The sequence below is a fragment of the Mauremys mutica genome, chromosome 17 (genome assembly GCF_020497125.1).
Source record: "Mauremys mutica isolate MM-2020 ecotype Southern chromosome 17, ASM2049712v1, whole genome shotgun sequence".
Taxonomy (NCBI): Eukaryota; Metazoa; Chordata; order Testudines; family Geoemydidae; genus Mauremys; species Mauremys mutica.
Genome location: NC_059088.1, coordinates 15465180 through 15482073, shown reverse-complemented (window position 1 = coordinate 15482073; position 16894 = coordinate 15465180). Strand labels below are relative to the sequence as shown.

General features: G+C 64.5%; 1 protein-coding gene across 2 annotated transcripts; it reads left to right on the top strand.

The window, feature by feature from the left end:
* The first annotated feature begins 4623 nt into the window (after positions 1 to 4623).
* Positions 4624 to 16051, top strand: LOC123351357 (HAUS augmin-like complex subunit 5). Of its 2 annotated transcripts, none has more exons than XM_044990648.1 (19): positions 4624 to 4780; positions 5272 to 5334; positions 5596 to 5628; positions 5911 to 5935; positions 6464 to 6596; positions 7118 to 7277; positions 7602 to 7668; positions 8156 to 8235; positions 8324 to 8381; positions 8718 to 8845; positions 11339 to 11417; positions 12121 to 12266; positions 12590 to 12752; positions 13126 to 13206; positions 13541 to 13686; positions 14549 to 14663; positions 14888 to 15023; positions 15226 to 15358; positions 15713 to 16051. In XM_044990648.1, the coding sequence occupies exons 1-19, from the start codon at positions 4683 to 4685 to the stop codon at positions 15843 to 15845; spliced, it is 1977 nt and encodes a 658-aa protein (XP_044846583.1). In that variant the 5' UTR covers positions 4624 to 4682; the 3' UTR covers positions 15846 to 16051. The 2 variants fall into 2 exon arrangements, with proteins under 2 accessions (XP_044846583.1, XP_044846582.1); XM_044990647.1 differs by having other exon boundaries at positions 8321 to 8381.
* Positions 16052 to 16894: the final 843 nt, after the last annotated feature.

Sequence of the window (16894 nt, the reverse complement as noted above, 5' to 3'; positions counted from 1 at the left end):
GATACTGAACCCAGCCCTTGTTGCTGCCAACTCAGAGGGGCAGAAGAACATTTGTTATTGGATAATAAAGTGGTTTTACAAAAGCATCAGCTTGGGTGATTGCTGCTGGACAGGGAGGGTTTGCCGAGGGCAGGGGGCTCCGAGGCTCGAAAGCTAAAGGAAAAAATGACGCAGCAAGCAGCCTTTCAAAGCTTTTTTTTAGCAGATGCCTCAACTGGGAGAATTAAAAAAAAAAAAAGCAGCAGCAGAAGCCCCTCCCCCCCCAATGCCCGCAAAGAAGCAAGGTGCTACTTAAAGAAATAAATAGGTGATTACATACACAAAGAAGCCAATATACACTTGCTGGGGGGGGGCCTTGGCAGCTGGTCCCTACCCAGCTCTGGCTTCTGGCCTCCCTAGGGGGCAGAGTCTGCGGGGAGGGAGAGGAGAAGGCAGGGCCACAGAGAGAGGCAGGGCTGTGTGGCGAGGAGGGAGGAGCACCCCACAATTTTCTGTCTAGCCCCCCTTACCCACCCCACCCCACCCCCGTGGGAAGAGGCTGGCACCCCCCCGGTCAGCCAATCACAGAATACAATCCCACTCATTCATGTCCCAGGCTCCAGTTTACATCGAAAGTAGCTACTCCTCCATTCTTCACAATGAGCCTTGCCACCCCCCGCTCCCAGGGGTGCCGGACAGGGGGCCAAGATCCCCTCACTTTATACCTGTCATAAGGGGGAGCGGTGGGGGGAGGGGCAGAGAGGAGCAAGCGGGGGGGCGGGATCTTGGGCGAAAGAAGCGGCGTGAGGGTGGGGACTCAGGGTGAATGGGTGGCATGAGGGCGGGGTCGGGGGGGAGAGGCAGGGTGGGGGCAGGGCCTGGGGGAAGGGGTGGTGCAGGGTAGGCAGGAGAAGGCAAACAACGGTGGGAACTCGGGGGAAGGGCTGAGGCAAGGGTGGAGCCTCAGAGAAAGGAGTGGTACATGGGCGTGGCCTCAGGTGAAGGGGCGGGGCAAGGGCGGGACGTCGGAGGAAGGGGCTGTGATGGGTTCGGTCACAGAGACCCCCTTGGGACTGTCACTTGATGTGCTGGAATTACCTCTGAGCCTGTTTTTTACTGCCAGCTTGGGACTCCAGAACCCTGCCTTGTTGAGCCAGACACGCAAGCCTGCGGCAACACAGACCCAGGTCTGGGTCCACACCCCCAAAGCTGCAGACTTTAACTAAAAACTGCTTAGCAAGTTACCTATCTCCAGCATCCAGACACCCACCTCCCAATGGGATCCAAACCCAAAATACATTTGTTTTACTCTTGTCAGGGTTCCCTCCCCACTCTGAACTCTGGGGTACAGATGTGGGGACCTCCATGAAAGACCCCCTAAGCTTATTTCTATCAGCTTAGATTAAAAACTTCCCCAAGGCACAAATCCTTCCTTGTCCTTGGATGGGTACTGCTGCCACCACCAAGTGAGTTAGACAAAGATTCAAGGGAAAGAACCACTTGGAGTTCCTGTTCCCCCAAAATCCCCCCAAGCCCCTTCACCCCCTTTCCTGGGGAGGCTTGAGAATAATATACCAACCAAATAGGTTAACAAAGTGGGCACAGACCAGCCCTTGGGTTTTTAGGACACTAAAAACCAATCAGGTTCTTAAAAGCAGAACTTTATTATAAAGAAAAAAGTAAAAGAAGCACCTCTGTGAAATCAGGTGATGCTGGCTGGGGTGCTGAAGCCAGAGCATCGGTGGGGGTCAGAGTTGGCCCTTGCCGTCATGAGGGGCCCCTTGCATGTGGTTTGATGATACTTACATTTCTTTTGAGTCTCAAAGGGTAGGTCGCAGCGGCTACACTGGAAGGCGATCAGCTTGTTGTGGGCTTTCTGAACGTGCTTGCTGAGGGCCCCAAGGGTCTGGACTTCACGGAAGTGAAAGCAGAAAGGGCAGAGGAGGAGGTCTGTAGGGATTGGGTACTGGAGCTAGGTGTAGTCCTCTTCCCCTTCCTTACCTTCTGTGAGGCAGACCTCTGTTGTGCTTGCAGACTCGCTGGGTGGTTCCTCTTGGTCTGGCAGAGTAGCTTAAAGAGGTGAAGCAGCTTCTGGGGTTGGGGGCTAGACTCGCTGGCCGTGATCCTGGGACGTGGAGTGTGTTCCCCTTGGAGCAGCCTTCCTCCGGGCATCAGGGCAGTAAGTAGCATCGGAGTCCCGGGTCAAGGAAGTGGTTCCTTTGGGAACATCCCTCTCTGGAGCAGCAGGGCGGTGATTGGCCTGGTCCTGGGTCATCGGGGCGGGGGGGCGCTTCTCTGGTAGCAGCCTTCTCCTGAGGAGCTGGTGAGGTGTTGTTGCTCTTGGCTGTGAGCCATCCTTGTGGCACTAGATCTCCCTGCAGAGGGGGTTTTCTTCAGCCAGGCGCTGATTTTTTGATCCTTGCTAGTTGTCCGCGTCTTCCGAGAAGCACCGAGGGTGGTCTTCATGGTCAAGTTGGTTCCCGCTGAGTTTTCCAGGAGGCAGTAGATGCAGGAGCAGCAGCAGCTGAAGATTTCTGCGGAACTGGCAAGGGAGCGATCCTCATCTTGGTCTGTCCTGGAGCGAAGTGGTTGTCCTTCCTAATCCCCCGCAGGGCCCCTTCCCCTGAGTTCTCAAGCTTGTGCTTCCCCTTCTCCTCAAGACCCTGGCCCTGCACCACCCCTTCCCCTAAGGCACCACCCCCATCCTGCCCCTTTTCCCCGATGCCCTGCCCTCACTCCACCCCTTCTCCCAAATCCCTGCCCTGCCCTGCCTCTCACCCCAGGCCCCACCCCTTCACCACCTCTTCCTCCAAAGCCTCACCCCTGCACCACTCCTTCCTCCGAATCCCCACCCCCACACTGCCCCTTCCCCCGAGGCCCTGCCCCTTCACCGCCCATTCCCCCTAACCCCCACCCCCACACTGCCCCTTCCCCTGAATCCCTGCCTCTCCCCCCAGGCCCATATGTGTGTATCAGTTTTGTAGTTGGAGTTATGAATATTGGCTCTATGCTGTCTGTATTTCAAACTTATGCTCTGCTTCTGAGAGACATCCCAGACAAGTTGGTGTCAGCTCTGCCTAGCCTGCTTGATGGCCCATCTGAAGAAGTGGGCTGTAGCCCACGAAAGCTTATGCTCAAATAAATTTGTTAGTCTCTAAAGTGCCACAAGTACTCCTGTTCTTTTTGCGGATACAGACTAACACGGCTGCTACTCTGAAACCTGTCATTAAGGACCATCAGCTATACAACTGCCCCATTGAGAGAAGGCAGATACGCCTTGTAACTCAGCAAAGTATGCAGGGACTTGCCCATGTGACTCCAGACTCCATTTTGCTGTAATTTTCCACAGTAAGAACAAAGAGATGTTGTTACACCTGGAAAAGACTATAAAAGGCTGATGCCTCATCTCCATCTTGTCTTCAAGCCTGCTTCTTACCTCTGGAAGCTCTACACAAAGGACTGATGACCCATCCTAGTTGGGGATGTACTCCAGAGACTTGATTTGAACCTGCAGTGTATTCTATCACTGCTACATGCCTCAACCAAGGCTTTGCCATTACTGTATGTAATTGATTCAATTTAACCAATTCTAGCTCTCATCTCTATCTTTTTCCTTTTATGAATAAACCTTTAGATTTTAGATTCTAAAGGATCGGCAACAGCATGATTTGTGGGTAAGATCTGATCTGTATATTGACCTGGGTCTGGGGCTTGGTCCTTTGGGATCGATAGAACCTTTTTTCTTTTACTGGGGTACTGCTTTTCATAACCATCTGTCCCCATAACAAGTGGCACTGGTGGTGATACTGGGAAACTGGAGTGTCTAAGGGAATTGCTTGTGTGACTTGTGGTTAGCTAGTGAGGTAAAACCAAACTCCTATTTGTCTGGCTGATTTGGTAGCCTTAGAGGTGGAAAAACTCCAGCCTTGGGCTGTAACTGCCCTGCTTTAAGCAATTGGTCCTGAATTGGCACTCTCAGTTGGGTCCTACCAGAACCAGCATCCTTACAGGGTCCAATGGGCCAGAGCAGGGGGACTGGGAGTCAGGACTTGGAGAGGGGTGTGGGGTCTAATGGTTAGATGGGGAGAGGGGGAAGGGGCTTTTCCCCAGCAGGCAGCTGGGTGGAGTGAGCTGTGAGCATCTCAGACCTGTTCCTAGCAAACTGAAGCACAAAATTGACACCAGGGCTGGCTGAACAGGCCATGGGGACTGACCTCTCCTCTGCCCCCTAGAGGGGAGGTGGGCATTAGCAGGGAGGCCGTGAACATGGGGTACTGCAGTGGTTCTCAAACGTTTGTACTGGTGACCCCCTTTTACACAGCAAGCCTTTGTAAGGCTGGGGGTGAAGCGGGGTTGGGGGTGGAGGCTGACAGCTTGTGACCCCCCTCCCCATGTATAACCTCACGACCCCTAGTTTGAGAACCCCTGGGGTACAGACTGGCTCAGCAAAGACCCCAGGGGGAATTCAGTCTCCAGGGCACAGGAGCTGCGCCTTATCTTTGTTCTGACAGCAGCCTCCAGGTGGCGCTGTTACAAATTGCGTAGGGGCCACCATGGGGCCTACGGTGTGACCCACGTGAACGGGGGGAAATGCAAATTGCAGCTCCCCGCCCCGCCCCCCGGACTACAGCTCCCGGCAGGCCCCGCAGCTCCCGTGGGCCTTTGCGGCAGCGGCTGGCGCGCCCGGCTGTTCGGGACCCGGCATGGAGCGGGGCGGCCCCGCGCTGGAGCTGAAGCTCTGGGCGGCCCAGGAGATGGGGCTGCCCCCCGCGAAGGTGCCCCCCGACGGGGCCTTCCGCCGGTAAGAGCCCCAGGCCCCCCAGCGCGGGATCCCCCCGGCTCCTGCGGCTCCCTCCCCCGGCCACCCCGCCCCTGCCCGTCGGGGTCCCCGCTCCGGGGGGCGGCCTCCCTCTCCTCGCTTCCTGCGCCCCGGTCCTCCTCCCTCCTGGGACCCCCCCGCCCCCCCCCCGCCTATCACACCCCCACTTGGGACCCCTCTTCCGCGTGGGTGCCCTGCCAGCCCCCCCGTCCCATGGCCCCCACCTGTCCCCAGTCATTATGTCCCCGCTGGGGGGCCAGAGCCGCCGCCCCCCCCCCCACTTCGCTCTCCCCCGGAGATGTTCCCCCCCGAGCCCTGTGAGGTTACCTGGATGAGCCAGGCCGGGGGGGGGGAGGAAAAGGGGCAGGGTTGGCGGGGCGGATATACAGCCCGGAACCGAGGGCTTCCCATGCTCCTTGTAGAGGTTTCCAGTCACGTCCCCGCAGGCTGACGCTGTCGCTCTGTATCCCCAGGATGTGCTCAGGCCAGTGTGCGGAGATCTGGAGATACGTCACCCGGCACGTGCACCACCAGAGGTGAGAGGAATGGGGCGTGGGGCCTTTCCCCCTCCACGGGCCGCTGGCTCCCAACCGGCCCCAGAGCGGGGGCCTAGCTGGCTCAGGGAGCCAGGGAATGGGACATGGGGCCTTCTGCTTTTCAGGTCTCCTCCTAGAGCCAGGGGCAGAACCCAGGAGTCCTGGCTCCTGGTCCCCCCTGCTCTAACCACTGGTCCCCATGCCCCACCCAGAGCCATTGCTGTTTCTGCAGTAGAGTCACCCCTCTCTCTTTCCTCACAGGAATGTGAAGAAGATCCGAGGGAACTTGCTGTGGTATCCTTTCCTCGTCCCCCTCCGCCCTGGGGACTTGTTACTATGGGCAACTTTCTCACCAAGGGGTCCATCCAGCCCAGTGTCCCACCCCATCCCTGCCCCCTAGATCAAGCCCCTGGGCCCATCCAGCCCCTGGGGGAGAAGGTTTAATTTCCTTGTTGACCCTTGGCTGGCATCCCCCCAGCCTGGTGGCTCCGACCTCTCCCTGAGGTCTGTATGTCCATCCGTCCAGGCCTCTGTCGTTCTTCGTGTTCAGCCTCCTTTACTCAGGCCTTGCCTCAGGTACCAGCATCTGGAGGAGGCAGAGGTGAGGGGGCCAGTGCAGACTGCTGGTTGAACGGGGCATGGGGCAGGTGTGGGTGAGGGATGTCAGTGGGATGGGATAGGTGTTGTGGGTGGCATGCTGTGCCGTGTGGTGAGTAGGGGCAGTGGGTAGGGGATGGTAATCTGGATTTGGAGGGGCGGGGAAGGGGATCGGAGTGCTGTGGGGTGGGATCGAGTGGGTCAGGGTATAGGATGGGGTCATGGGGCAAGGTGAGGATCAGGTGGTGCTGCGGGGTGGGATAGGGTGGAAAGTGAGTTGGGGTGGGATTGGGATGCAGAGAGGTGCTATGGGGTGGGGGACAGTGGGGTGCTTTGTTGCTGAGCTGTGGATCTGGGAAATGGGGGTGGGATCAGTGGGGTGGGGGATTGGGGTGCTGTGGGGTGAGGAGCCCTGCCATGGATGAGCAAGATGCCTGGGTCTCTAGCAGTGGGTGGATGCAGGGGGCACACTCAGGGGCAGGGCTGTCCAGGAGAAGCCCCGCCCCCAATCGGTGTCTTCCCCTCCCTAAAGGGAAAGCCCAGTGGGTCAGAACCGGAGCAGGAGCGGCGCCAGCAGCTGGCCCAGGGCGTGGCCCGCCTGCGGGCGGAGCTGCAGCAGTTAGACCTGCAGATGGAGACGGCCCAGCGCGAGGTCATGGCTGATGGTAAGGGGGGAGCCCCAAGGATCTGGGGGGGCAGCATAATCTGTGCCCCTAGTGCTCTACCCCAGCCCATCACTCTGGGGGTGGAGGGCACAAAATCCACCTCAGTCCTCCCATCTGTTCTCCCCCAACACACAGTGGGATCGTCCCCCTGCAGCCCAGATCCATTTCCCCCCACTTCTTTGTGGGGGGCAGGATTGTTCCCCTGCCCTGCCCTCCTTGGGGGCAACATCTCCCCACATGGTCTCTTCCCCAGCCGCAAGGTTCCCGTGGCCCATGAGGCTGCTGATTTCCCCCCCCCCCCGCTCCCTCCCCAGACAATCGCCTGTGGGATTCACACCCATCACCTCAGGATTCCTGGGTTCTGTCTCCTACTCTGGGAGCGGGGCAGGAGACGGGGAGAGGCTGGGAGCCAGGACTCCTGGGTTCTATCCCCAGCTCTGGGAGGGGAGTGGGGCCTAGCGGTTAGCATCTGGGGCTCGGGGTGGGGTTTCCCTGATGCTCTTTCTCCTCCCACCCCGCAGAGGTCTCCCTGGAGGCGGCCCAGGAGCGGATCCGTGATGCCCAGCGCCGCTCCCTGCTGCTCAAGGCCTATGCAGCCCGTGCAGCCAAGGAGCGCCAGCAGCTGCAGGACAGCATAACACAGCTGAGGGGGCGGCTGGAGCAGCTGCAGGACATCAGCAGGTGGGGGGCGGGGGGTCCGTCCTTAGTGTGGGGTCCCCACTGTCCTGGTCGCATCCCCCAGAATCCTTTTCTCTCGAAGCACTACCCAGTGGACATCTCTGCTGGGTAGTAACTCCCAGAATCCTTTGCTCCTTGGGAGGGGGTCCCATGGCGAGTGGCATTAGGGATAGGGGACTGCCCATCCTGGGTAGCATCTCTCAGGATCCTTTGCTCCATGGCAGGGTCCCACTGGGAGTGGGGGCTGGGCTGGGGTGGGGGGATGTCCTGAACTGTGCTTCCCCCCCTCCCCCACCCCATTTTCACGGCCTCCTCTGGTCTCTGCAGAAAGGCCAAGGTGGAGCTGACGGTGGGAGGGAAGGTGCCTGACCTCGGCGTGGAGCCTGAAGTACTGGTGAGTTGGGGAGGGGACAGTGAGTAGATCCTGGGCAGGGGGAGAGGAATTTGGGAATCCTGCTCCCCTGTGCTAGTTGGGGATGGTGATCTGGGGATCCCAGTCCTTGGATCTTTTGGGGGGATCTGGAGATCCCAAGGCAGGATCTAGTGACAAGGGGTACCCGGTGATCTGAGCCCTGTGAATGCCAGCATGGGGCTCTGGTGATCTCACCATGGGATCTGGTGATGGGGTTTGATTGGGGAGGAGGAGGGAATCGGACTGAGCCTGGTGCTGGGACCCGGGGGGAGTCTGCGCCATTGGCAATCAGGTCCTGGGATCCTGAGGGATCTCACTGAGCCTGGTGCCTGGATCCCAATAAGGAGGGAGGATCCAGTAGATCCTGGTGATTCCACCAGTGATTCCTGGAGATCTGCAGCTTTCTTGAGGGCCGTCATCTCCTCCCCACCCCGGTAACCTGTCAACGTGTCTGTTCGTCTCTCCGCAGCGGGATGTGCGGACGGCCTGCCAGCTGCGCTTCCACTTCCTGAAGTCGCTCTTCGAGCACAGCACGTCTGGGACCCTCCCGTAAGACCCTGCGAGCTCCCTGCGCTCCCCTCTCCCCCACCCCGACCCCCACTCTGTTTCTAACCCCGCCCCATGTGTCTCTCAGCAGCGGGACAAGCGAGGAGCTGCTGGACGCATCCTACCAGCACTGGCTGAGCACGGTGGAGGTAACGGGGGGAGGAAGGGGCAATGGGGTAGGGACCCTGGGGACGACTCGCATGGTGCAGAGATGCAGCCACCTCTGAGCTGGGAACAGCTGCACATAACACTGCACTGCGACAGCTCACCTGGTGCTAAGGTTCAGCCACCTCTGGGAGGGGCAGCCTGGCGCCCCTTAGTGCTGGGCATTGGGGCAGCCCTGACTGCTAGGGGGGAACCCCCACCGCCCTGCTCCCTACAGCACAGCGCCCCCTAGCACCGCACTGGGGTATTGGAGCCAGCCCTGATGGAGGGTACCGTGTCCCTGCCCCGCTATGGCTCATCCCACCTCTCTGCCCACGCAGGACATCGTGGGTTCCCACCCTCCCAACCACGTCCTGGCAGCCCTGGAGCACCTAGCCCTGGAGAACACCCTGCAGATGCAAGAGCTCACCAGCCACATTGACATTCCCCGCGACGTGGAGGCCCTCAAGTGGGTACCGCTAAGGGGGTGGCAGTGTGGGTGCATGGTGCTGTACGGAGCCGTTGCCCCTCCCAGTGGCCTGTACTGGGGGGGGGGGGGGGCAAATTCAGAGCTTGGGAGAGGGGGTGCTGTGGGGCTTTGGCCCCCTGGTGGTGGCAGCTTGTACTGCAGGGGGCAGAGTCAGGGCTCTGGGGGGCTGTCACCCCAGTGGTGCTGCAGTGACCCATGGCACCAGTGCTGGGGCTTGTACCGTATTTTTCCGTGTATAAGACTATACTTTTTCCTAAAATCCTTAGACTAAAAATTGAGGGTAGTCTTATACACGGAAGTAAGCCCCCTGTTCCCTGCCCTCTGACCCCCCCAACCCCTATCCACCCCCCCACCCCCGAACTCCCCTGCCCTCTCTCCAACACCCCCTCCCTGCCCCCTTACCGCGCTGCCTGCACGTGGCTGGCGGCGCTAAAGTCCAGCCGCGGCTGGAGCTGGGAGCCCGGGGCAGGGGCAGGGGCAGGAGCAGGAGCAGGAGCAGGAGTCGCACGGCCAGGGCCACGGGGCCAGGCAGTGTCCGGAGCCGGGCATGCGGGTAGGTGGGGTCGCGGCCGCTTCAGTGCCCGGACCGCACTACCAGAGCCGGGCGGCTGGAGACGCGGGGAGCCGGGCGGCTGGGGACGCGGGGCTGGGGATGCGGGGAGCCGGGCGGCTGGGGACGCGGGGAGCCGGGCGGCTGGGGACGCGGGGAGCCGGGCGGCTGGGGACGCGGGGAGCCGGGCGGCTGGGGATGCAGGGAGCCGGGCGGCTGGGGAACCGGGTGGCTGGGGATGCGGGGAGCCGGGCGGCTGGGGATGCGGGGCTGGGGAGCCGGGGAGCGGGCGGCTGGGGACGCAGGGAGCCGGGGCCGGGGGGGCCAGCGGCTGGGGACACAGGGCTGGGGAGCCAGTGAGCGGGCGGCTGGGGACGCGGGGCTGGGGAGCCAGGCGGCTGGGGATGCGGGGAGCCGGGCGGCCAGGGACGCGGGGCTGGGGACGCGGGGAGCCGGGCAGCTGGGGACGCGGGGCTGGGGAGCCGGGCGGCCGGGGACGCGGGGAGCCGGGCGGCCAGGGACGCAGGGCTAGGGACGCGGGGAGCCGGGGACCCGGGCGGCTGGGGACCCGGGCGGCTAGGGATGCGGGAGCTGGGTGGCTGGGGACGCGGGGAGCCGGGCCGCTGGGGACGCGGGGCGGCTGGGGACGCGGGGCGGCTGGGGACGCGGGGCGGCTGGGGACGCGGGCGGGGCGGCTGGGGAGCCGGGGACGCGGGGGGCCGGCGGCCGGGGACGCGGGGGGCCGGCGGCCGGGGACGCGGGGGGCCGGCGGCCGGGGACGCGGGGGGCCGGCGGCCGGGGACGCGGGCGGCTGGGGACGCGGGGGGCCGGCGGCTGGGGACGCGGGGGGCCGGCGGCTGGGGACGCGGGGGGCGGGGGACGCGGGGGGCCGGGGACGCGGGGAGCCGGGCGGCCGGGGACGGGGGGCTCGGGACGCGGGGAGCCGGGGGGCCGGGTGGCTGGGGACCCGGGTGGCTGGGGACGCGGGAGCTGGGTGGCTGGGGACGCGGGGAGCCGGGCGGCTGGGGAGCCGGGCGGCTGGGGATGCGGGGCTGGGGACGCGGGGAGCGGGCGGCTGGGGACGCGGGGAGCGGGCGGCTGGGGACGCGGGGGGCCGGCGGCTGGGGACGCGGGGCGGGGGAGCTGGTGAGCGGGCGGCTGGGGACGCAGGGCTGGGGAGCCAGTGAGCGGGCGGCTGGGGACGCGGGGCTGGGGAGCCGGGCAGCCGGGGAGGTGGGGAGCCGGGCAGCTGGGGACGCAGGGAGCTGGGCGGCTGGGGACGCGGGGCTGGGGAGCCGGGCGGCTGGGGATGCGGGGAGCTGGGCGGCCGGGGACGCGGGGAGCCGGGGAGCTGGGCGGCCGGGGACGCGGGGAGCCGGGGAGCTGGGCGGCCGGGGACGCGGGGAGCCGGGCGGCCGGGGAGCCGGGCGGCTGGGGATGTGGGGAGCCGGGGCCGGCGGCTGGGGACGCAGGGCTGGGCGGCCGGTGAGCGGGCGGCTGGGGACGCAGGGCTGGGCGGCCGGTGAGCGGGCGGCTGGGGACGCAGGGAGCTGGGCAGCTGGGGCCGGGGGGCTGGGGGGTCGGGGACGCGGGGAGCCGGGCGGCCGGGGACGCGGGGCCAGGGCAGGAGTCACGCGGCCGGGGACGCGGGGCCAGGGCAGGAGTCGCGCGGCCGGGGAGGGATGCGGCAGGAGCCGGGCAGGGCCACCGCCGGAGACCAGCCGGGGCGCATGGCCCTCCTCGGCCCCTCTACCCCTACCTCGGCGTTCTCTTCCTGTGCCTGAGCGGCAAAGTCGGGGGGGGACAGCTGAAGAGCGGCTGGAGCGGCAAAGAAAACAAAACAAAACAAAAAACCTGAATTTGGGGTTAGAAAAGTTGGGGGCGTCTTATACACGGAAAAATACGGTACCTCTGCCCTGCAGGTTCCGCTACGAGAGCTCCCGCCTGGAAGACCTGGCGGGGCCGCCAGCAGCCCTGGCCTCGGTCCGGGGCCTCATACAGGTGAGGGGGGGCATGCGGAGGGGCAGGCAGGGCCACATCTGTGGTCTGGGCAGTCGCAGCAGCTAGGATATAGCCAGGGGGGGCACATCTGGGTGTTCCAGGGGCTGGGATATAGCAGGGGAGGGAGGGGGCCCCGTCTGGGGGCTGGGGGTTCCGGGGCTGGGATATAGCAGGGGAGGGAGGGGGCCCCGTCTGGGGGCTGGGGGTTCCGGGGCGGGGATATAGCAGGGGAGGGAGGGGGCCCCGTCTGGGGGCTGGGGGTTCCGGGGACTGGGGAATAGCAGGGGAGGGAGGGGGCCCCGTCTGGGGGCTGGGGGTTCGGGGGCTGGGATATAGCAGGGGAGGGAGGGGGCCCCCTCTGGGGGCTGGGGGTTCCGGGGCTGGGATATAGCAGGGGAGGGCGGGGGCCCCGTCTGGGGGCTGGGGGTTCCGGGGACTGGGATATAGCAGGGGAGGGAGGGGGCCCCGTCTGGGGGCTGGGGGTTCCGGGGACTGAGATATAGCAGGGGAGGGAGGGGGCCCCGTCTGGGGGCTGGGTGTTCCGGGGCTGGGATATAGCAGGGGAGGGAGGGGGCCCCGTCTGGGGGCTGGGGGTTCCGGGGACTGTAGCGGGACTTCAGGGCCATATCTGCGTCTGGGATATAGCGGGGGAGGGGGCAGTGTCCCCTGGCCCCTCCTTACCTGCTCCCTCCCCTGGCTGCAGGAAGGCTGGAGCAGGTGTGAGGAGCTGTGGGTGCAGCAGCTCCCCCTACAGGCCCGGGAGCGGCACGGCACGGCACGGCTGGCCTCCCTCGTGCAGGAGATGCACCGGCTGCTGGCGGACGGCTCGGAGCGCGCCATCCTCGCCAGGTAGCTGCCCCAGGCCTGGGAGACTCCCCGCTCCCGGCCTCACCCCTGCACAGTTGGTGACCACCCACCCCTTGGAGAACGTCCCCTGCTGGGGAGACTTCCTGCCCCTGGGGTCCCCCTGCACTGTGAGGGCCCCCTGGAGAGCACTCCCTGCTGGGGAGACATCCCCACCACCCCGGGTCCCTCCTGCACAGTCAGTGACCACCCACCCCTGGGAGAGTGCCCCCTGCTGGGAAGATTCCCTGCCCGTGTGGTCGTCCCCCCACCCCCCGACCTACAGAGCATGCCCCCGGCTGAGCCAGCCTGTCCCGCCCGGCCCCCAGGGCGGTGCTGGAGCTGGAGCTGCGGGCTGTACGGCTGGCGGGGCTGCGGGATGGGCTGCACCGGGGCTGCCGGGAGCTGGAACGGGAGGCGAGTGCCCGCCACGCCGAGCTGCAGGCCTTGCAGAGCAAGCGGCAGCGCATCCTGGACTTCCGGCACCTGGTGGTGAGTGCGGGGCGGGGGGGGGGGGTCAGAGCAGGGTAACCTCTGGACATGGGACCTGCGCCGGGGGGGGGGGGGGATGACAATAGGGCACACAGGAGGATGAGAGGGCCCGTGGCTGGGGGGTTCCTGGAGAGGGATCCACGGGGTACCTGGCTGGCCTGGGGGGAAGGAAGTAGAGGGGGTGCATGTTGGGGGGAATATAGGGGTGTGGGGATGGTGGGGCAAGGGAGGGTGGGGGTTCCTTCTGGGGGGAAAGGGAGGGATTGCAGGGCTGAATATAGGGGTGCCTTGCTGGCCCGGGGGGAACAGGGACACTGTCTCGAAGCAGCCCCAGGACTGACACATTCCCACCCCCCCCCTCCAATCCACCCAGCGTGAAAAGCAGCAGCACGTCCGGGCGCTGATCAAAGGCACCTCCTACATCAAATCCCAGCTCCGCAAGGACCAGGCCGAGGTGAGACACCCCCTCCCCCTTCCCCACCATGGGGTGGCAGAGGATGGGGGAGTCCAGGGCCGGAATACAAGGAGGCTGTGGGGCGAGACTGAGGGGCACTGGTGGGGCAGGGGAGTGAGGCCCAGGGCTGGGGCAGGACTATGAGGCACTGGTGGGGCTGGAGGAGTGGGGCCCAGGGTTTGGATGGCAGGGAGCTGCTGGTTGGGACTGAGTGGGGACGGCAGGGGGCTGTGGGGTGGGATCGAAGGGTCCTGGCAGGGCTGGGGGAGTGGGGCCCAGAGCTGGGACTGAGGGGCACCAGCATGGTCTCCCCCCACCCCCCACTGTCTCTCAGGTCCAGGCCTTCGTGCAGAGGAAGCTGCTGGGCCCGGAGCAGGACGTGATGCTGGAGTCGCAGCGGCTGCACGGGGGGGTGGAGCGCGAGGTCCGGCAGCTGGGGGCCATCGCCCTCCCCTGCCTCCTGCGCCGCAGCCTCCTGGGGTGAGTCCCCCCCCCGCTCTGTCTGATCTGCCCCGTCCCCCCCTGCGGGCCCTCTCCCCCACAGCCAGCAGGGCCCTGGGGCCGACTGTCCTCTCTGGGGTGCCCCCGGCCTTAGAGGGGAGTACCTTGGATGGAGGGCTCTGCCCCCCCCCCCCCCACACACACACACACCACTACTGGACTTGGGGTATGCAGGATTCCTGGGATCTTCTCCCCCCAACCCTGGCCTGTGCCCCATTGAAACAGGGCTCAGACCCGCCCTGAGATCTGCAGGTTGGAGGGGGTAGGTGCCCGCCCAGCAATACTGATACTCTGCTCCTCTGCCCCATGCTGGGGGCGCTGGTCCTCTGCGAGGAGCATCAGTACTTGGGCAGTGGTATTAATGCTGCAGTTGTGGCATCGAGATGAGCAGGAGCGTTGGTGCTGGGGAATACCAATGAAAACCCAGTGTTCTCTGGGAGGAGAGCTAATGCCCTGAGAATGGGGCAGGGGCTTTAATACTCTGGTGGGAGCATGAATACTCCCTCAAGGGTGGTAATGCTCTGAGAGCATCGGTACCCGACATCTGTGGTGGGAGGATTAATACTTTCTGGGCTGATAATGCTCTAGGAGCATCGGTAGCCTATAGCAGTGAGAGGAGCATTGATACTCTCTGGGTATTAATACTCTGGGAACACTGGTACCTGCTGTCCCGGGGGTACCAATGCTGTACTACCCTGGCAGGCGGCTGTGACGAGAGGGTCCCACCAGCCCTTACTGGGGAGCGGGGTGGGGGGTGTCTGGTGAGATGGGGGGTGCCTGAGGGTGGGGAGTTCAGGGGCTGATCCTTGGTGTCCCCGACCCGGTCGTCCCCCACCTCCAGGTCCCAGCAGGTCCCGGCCCACGAGCTCTCCATCCATAGGCTGGACCGGACGGCGCTCGCCCAGCACCGGGCCTTCCTCACTGTGTGCCAGGCGTCCGGCTTCCCTCTCTACAAGGTGAGACGCACACTTGGTGGAGCAATGGGACAGGGAGCAGGGATGTCTCCCCACAGGGCGGGAGTGAGACCCTCTCTTCTGAGGGAAGATGCGGGGTCCTGGAGGAGGGGGTGGGGCAGGCGCACCCCCCTAATTTATTCAGCATTAAACCTCCCTAGAGCCTCTGTTGGGGGGGGGCAGGCCCTGTCTCCTCTCACCCCTGTCTCTGTCTGTCTCTGCCCCAGGCCCCGGAGCACCTCCTGCCCCACATGGCTGAGCTGAAGAAGGAGCTGCTGGCCCTGCGTGCCCAGCTGGGCTACAAGAACCGGGCGCTGGCCAGCCTGCAGCAGCGCCAGGGCTCCCCGGGGACTGACGCACAAGGTGAGATCCCCTCCATGGCTCCAGACGGACAGGGGGACGCCTCCCCAGCCTGAGGACCCTTCCCAGGGTCTGCAAGGGGCACCCTCCTGGCACATGAGCTGGCCTGAGGGCAGCAGGACCATGGCATCCGCTCAGCAACTCAGCACTCCCCTGCCCCCCAAGCCGTAACTCCTCCAGGCCTCACCGACGTCTCTTCCCCCAGCCCTGGTGCAGGCCCTGCGGGACCACGACCGGGAGCAGGCCGGAGCCCTGGGGCCGCGGATCCAGCTGGTGACGGAGCAGTGCAGGCAACGCATCGAGCGCTGGCCCGAGGTGCAGGCTGCCATCGACGCCTGGTGAGGAGGCCCCACCCACCTGGTTTATGGGACGTTTTGTTCTCCGGAGGAGGGTGGCCCTGCCCCTCCTGCGCTGGGGGTCGGTTCTCCCCTGCCTGGGGTGGGGGCTGTGAGGAAGAAGGGGGCTTGCCCAAGTGGTGGGGGCACAGGAGGGACTGATTGGGGGTGTTGGGGGCTGGGGTAGGAAGGAAGGGGGTGGCCTGGTGCCCCTGGAGAATGGGCGTACCTAGGGAGGGCTGGGGGGCATGTGCCACGAGGAAGGATGTCGGGGGGGGACACGTGGGGGTGTCTGTGCAGGGGAGAGCTGTGGGGAGCGGGGCCGGAAGGAGCCATCTCACCCCTCCCTGTCTGCAGGTGGGAGCAGCCAGGGCAGTTTGTCCTGCCTGCGGAGCACCGCCTGGGCCTCACCTTGCAGCAGTGGCTGGAGCGCTGGACCCTGGCCCTCAAGACCCTCCAGCAGCAGCAGCAGCAGCACAGCTGGGCCTGATGGCCCCCTCCTGCCTGGGAGGGGCTGGGGAGCCCCGCCCCCAAAGGGGTGCAGTTGTAGGTAGCCATACCCCTGTTAGGGAAGGAGTGCGGGTCGGACACGCCTATATGGGGTGGAGATTTGGGGGGCTTAGTCCAGTCCAGCTGTCTCCTCTTGTGCAAAGTGCGGAGGGTCAGTGTTAAGGGGGGTGACCAGATGCTGGTGGTGGGAGCAGAGGTGGGGGATCAGGTGTCTGGTGTGTGTGTGTGGGGGGGGGGGGTCTCAGATGGGTTTTGTGACGTTCTGTAATTCACAATGTTCTGAATAAACTGACTAAATTCACATTCAGGCCCATGGCAGGGACTGGGACACGGGGTGCGCCAGCTCCGATCTCCCCCAGGGCAGGAACTGGTTAGCTGGGGTGGGCAGGGAATGGGGCACGGGACCTTTCCCCTCTGATTGGGCCCCAGGGCAGGGACTGGCTGGCTCAGGTGCGTGGGGAATGGTCCCCTGCTAGAAGGCACCAGCTCTGTCTGGCTGCTCCAGGCTGGCTGGGCCTGTGGTTCTGCCTGGACCATCCCGCCCTCCCTCATGCCCAAGGGACCAGTAAACACGGCCCTGTCCCAAGCGCCTGAGCCCAGGGGTTTATTCCTGTGCTGAGGTAGCAACAGCCCTGCCTGCATCTTGCTGGCCTGTCCTACCCGGTGCAGCCCCCCTTGGGGCAGGCAGGGATCCCACCCCTGAGCTCGCTGCCCTGGCTGGGGTATCTCCTGCTTGGCAGAACCACCTCAGCTGCCCCCCAAAGGCTTCAATGTCCTTGTCCCTCTTCCATGGAGAAACTGAGGGATGGAACAGGGAGAGGTGATGGCCTAAATCCAGGAGTCCTGGCTCCCAGACTCACCCCCTCTCCCTTCCTTTTGGAAATCAAGTTGGGGGAAAGCTTTGCAGGGGGAGGACCCAGCTTGGAAGTGGGGGTAGACAGCACCTATCGCTGGGGGCTGGGGACCCCTCTCAGGTTGGTCCCTCTGGCTCCCTCAGCCTGGGCCGTGGGAGCATCCCTGAGCCGGCCG

Excerpts from the sequence above, each read along its gene's own strand:
- LOC123351357 (XM_044990647.1), top strand. The coding sequence starts at position 4,683 with ATGGAGCGGGGCGGCCCCGCGCTGGAGCTGAAGCTCTGGGCGGCCCAG. Across the intron at positions 12,753-13,125 it reads TGGACTTCCGGCACCTGGTG|CGTGAAAAGCAGCAGCACGT; the intron begins GTGAGTGCGGGG and ends CAATCCACCCAG. Across the intron at positions 15,359-15,712 it reads CAGGCTGCCATCGACGCCTG|GTGGGAGCAGCCAGGGCAGT; the intron begins GTGAGGAGGCCC and ends CCCTGTCTGCAG.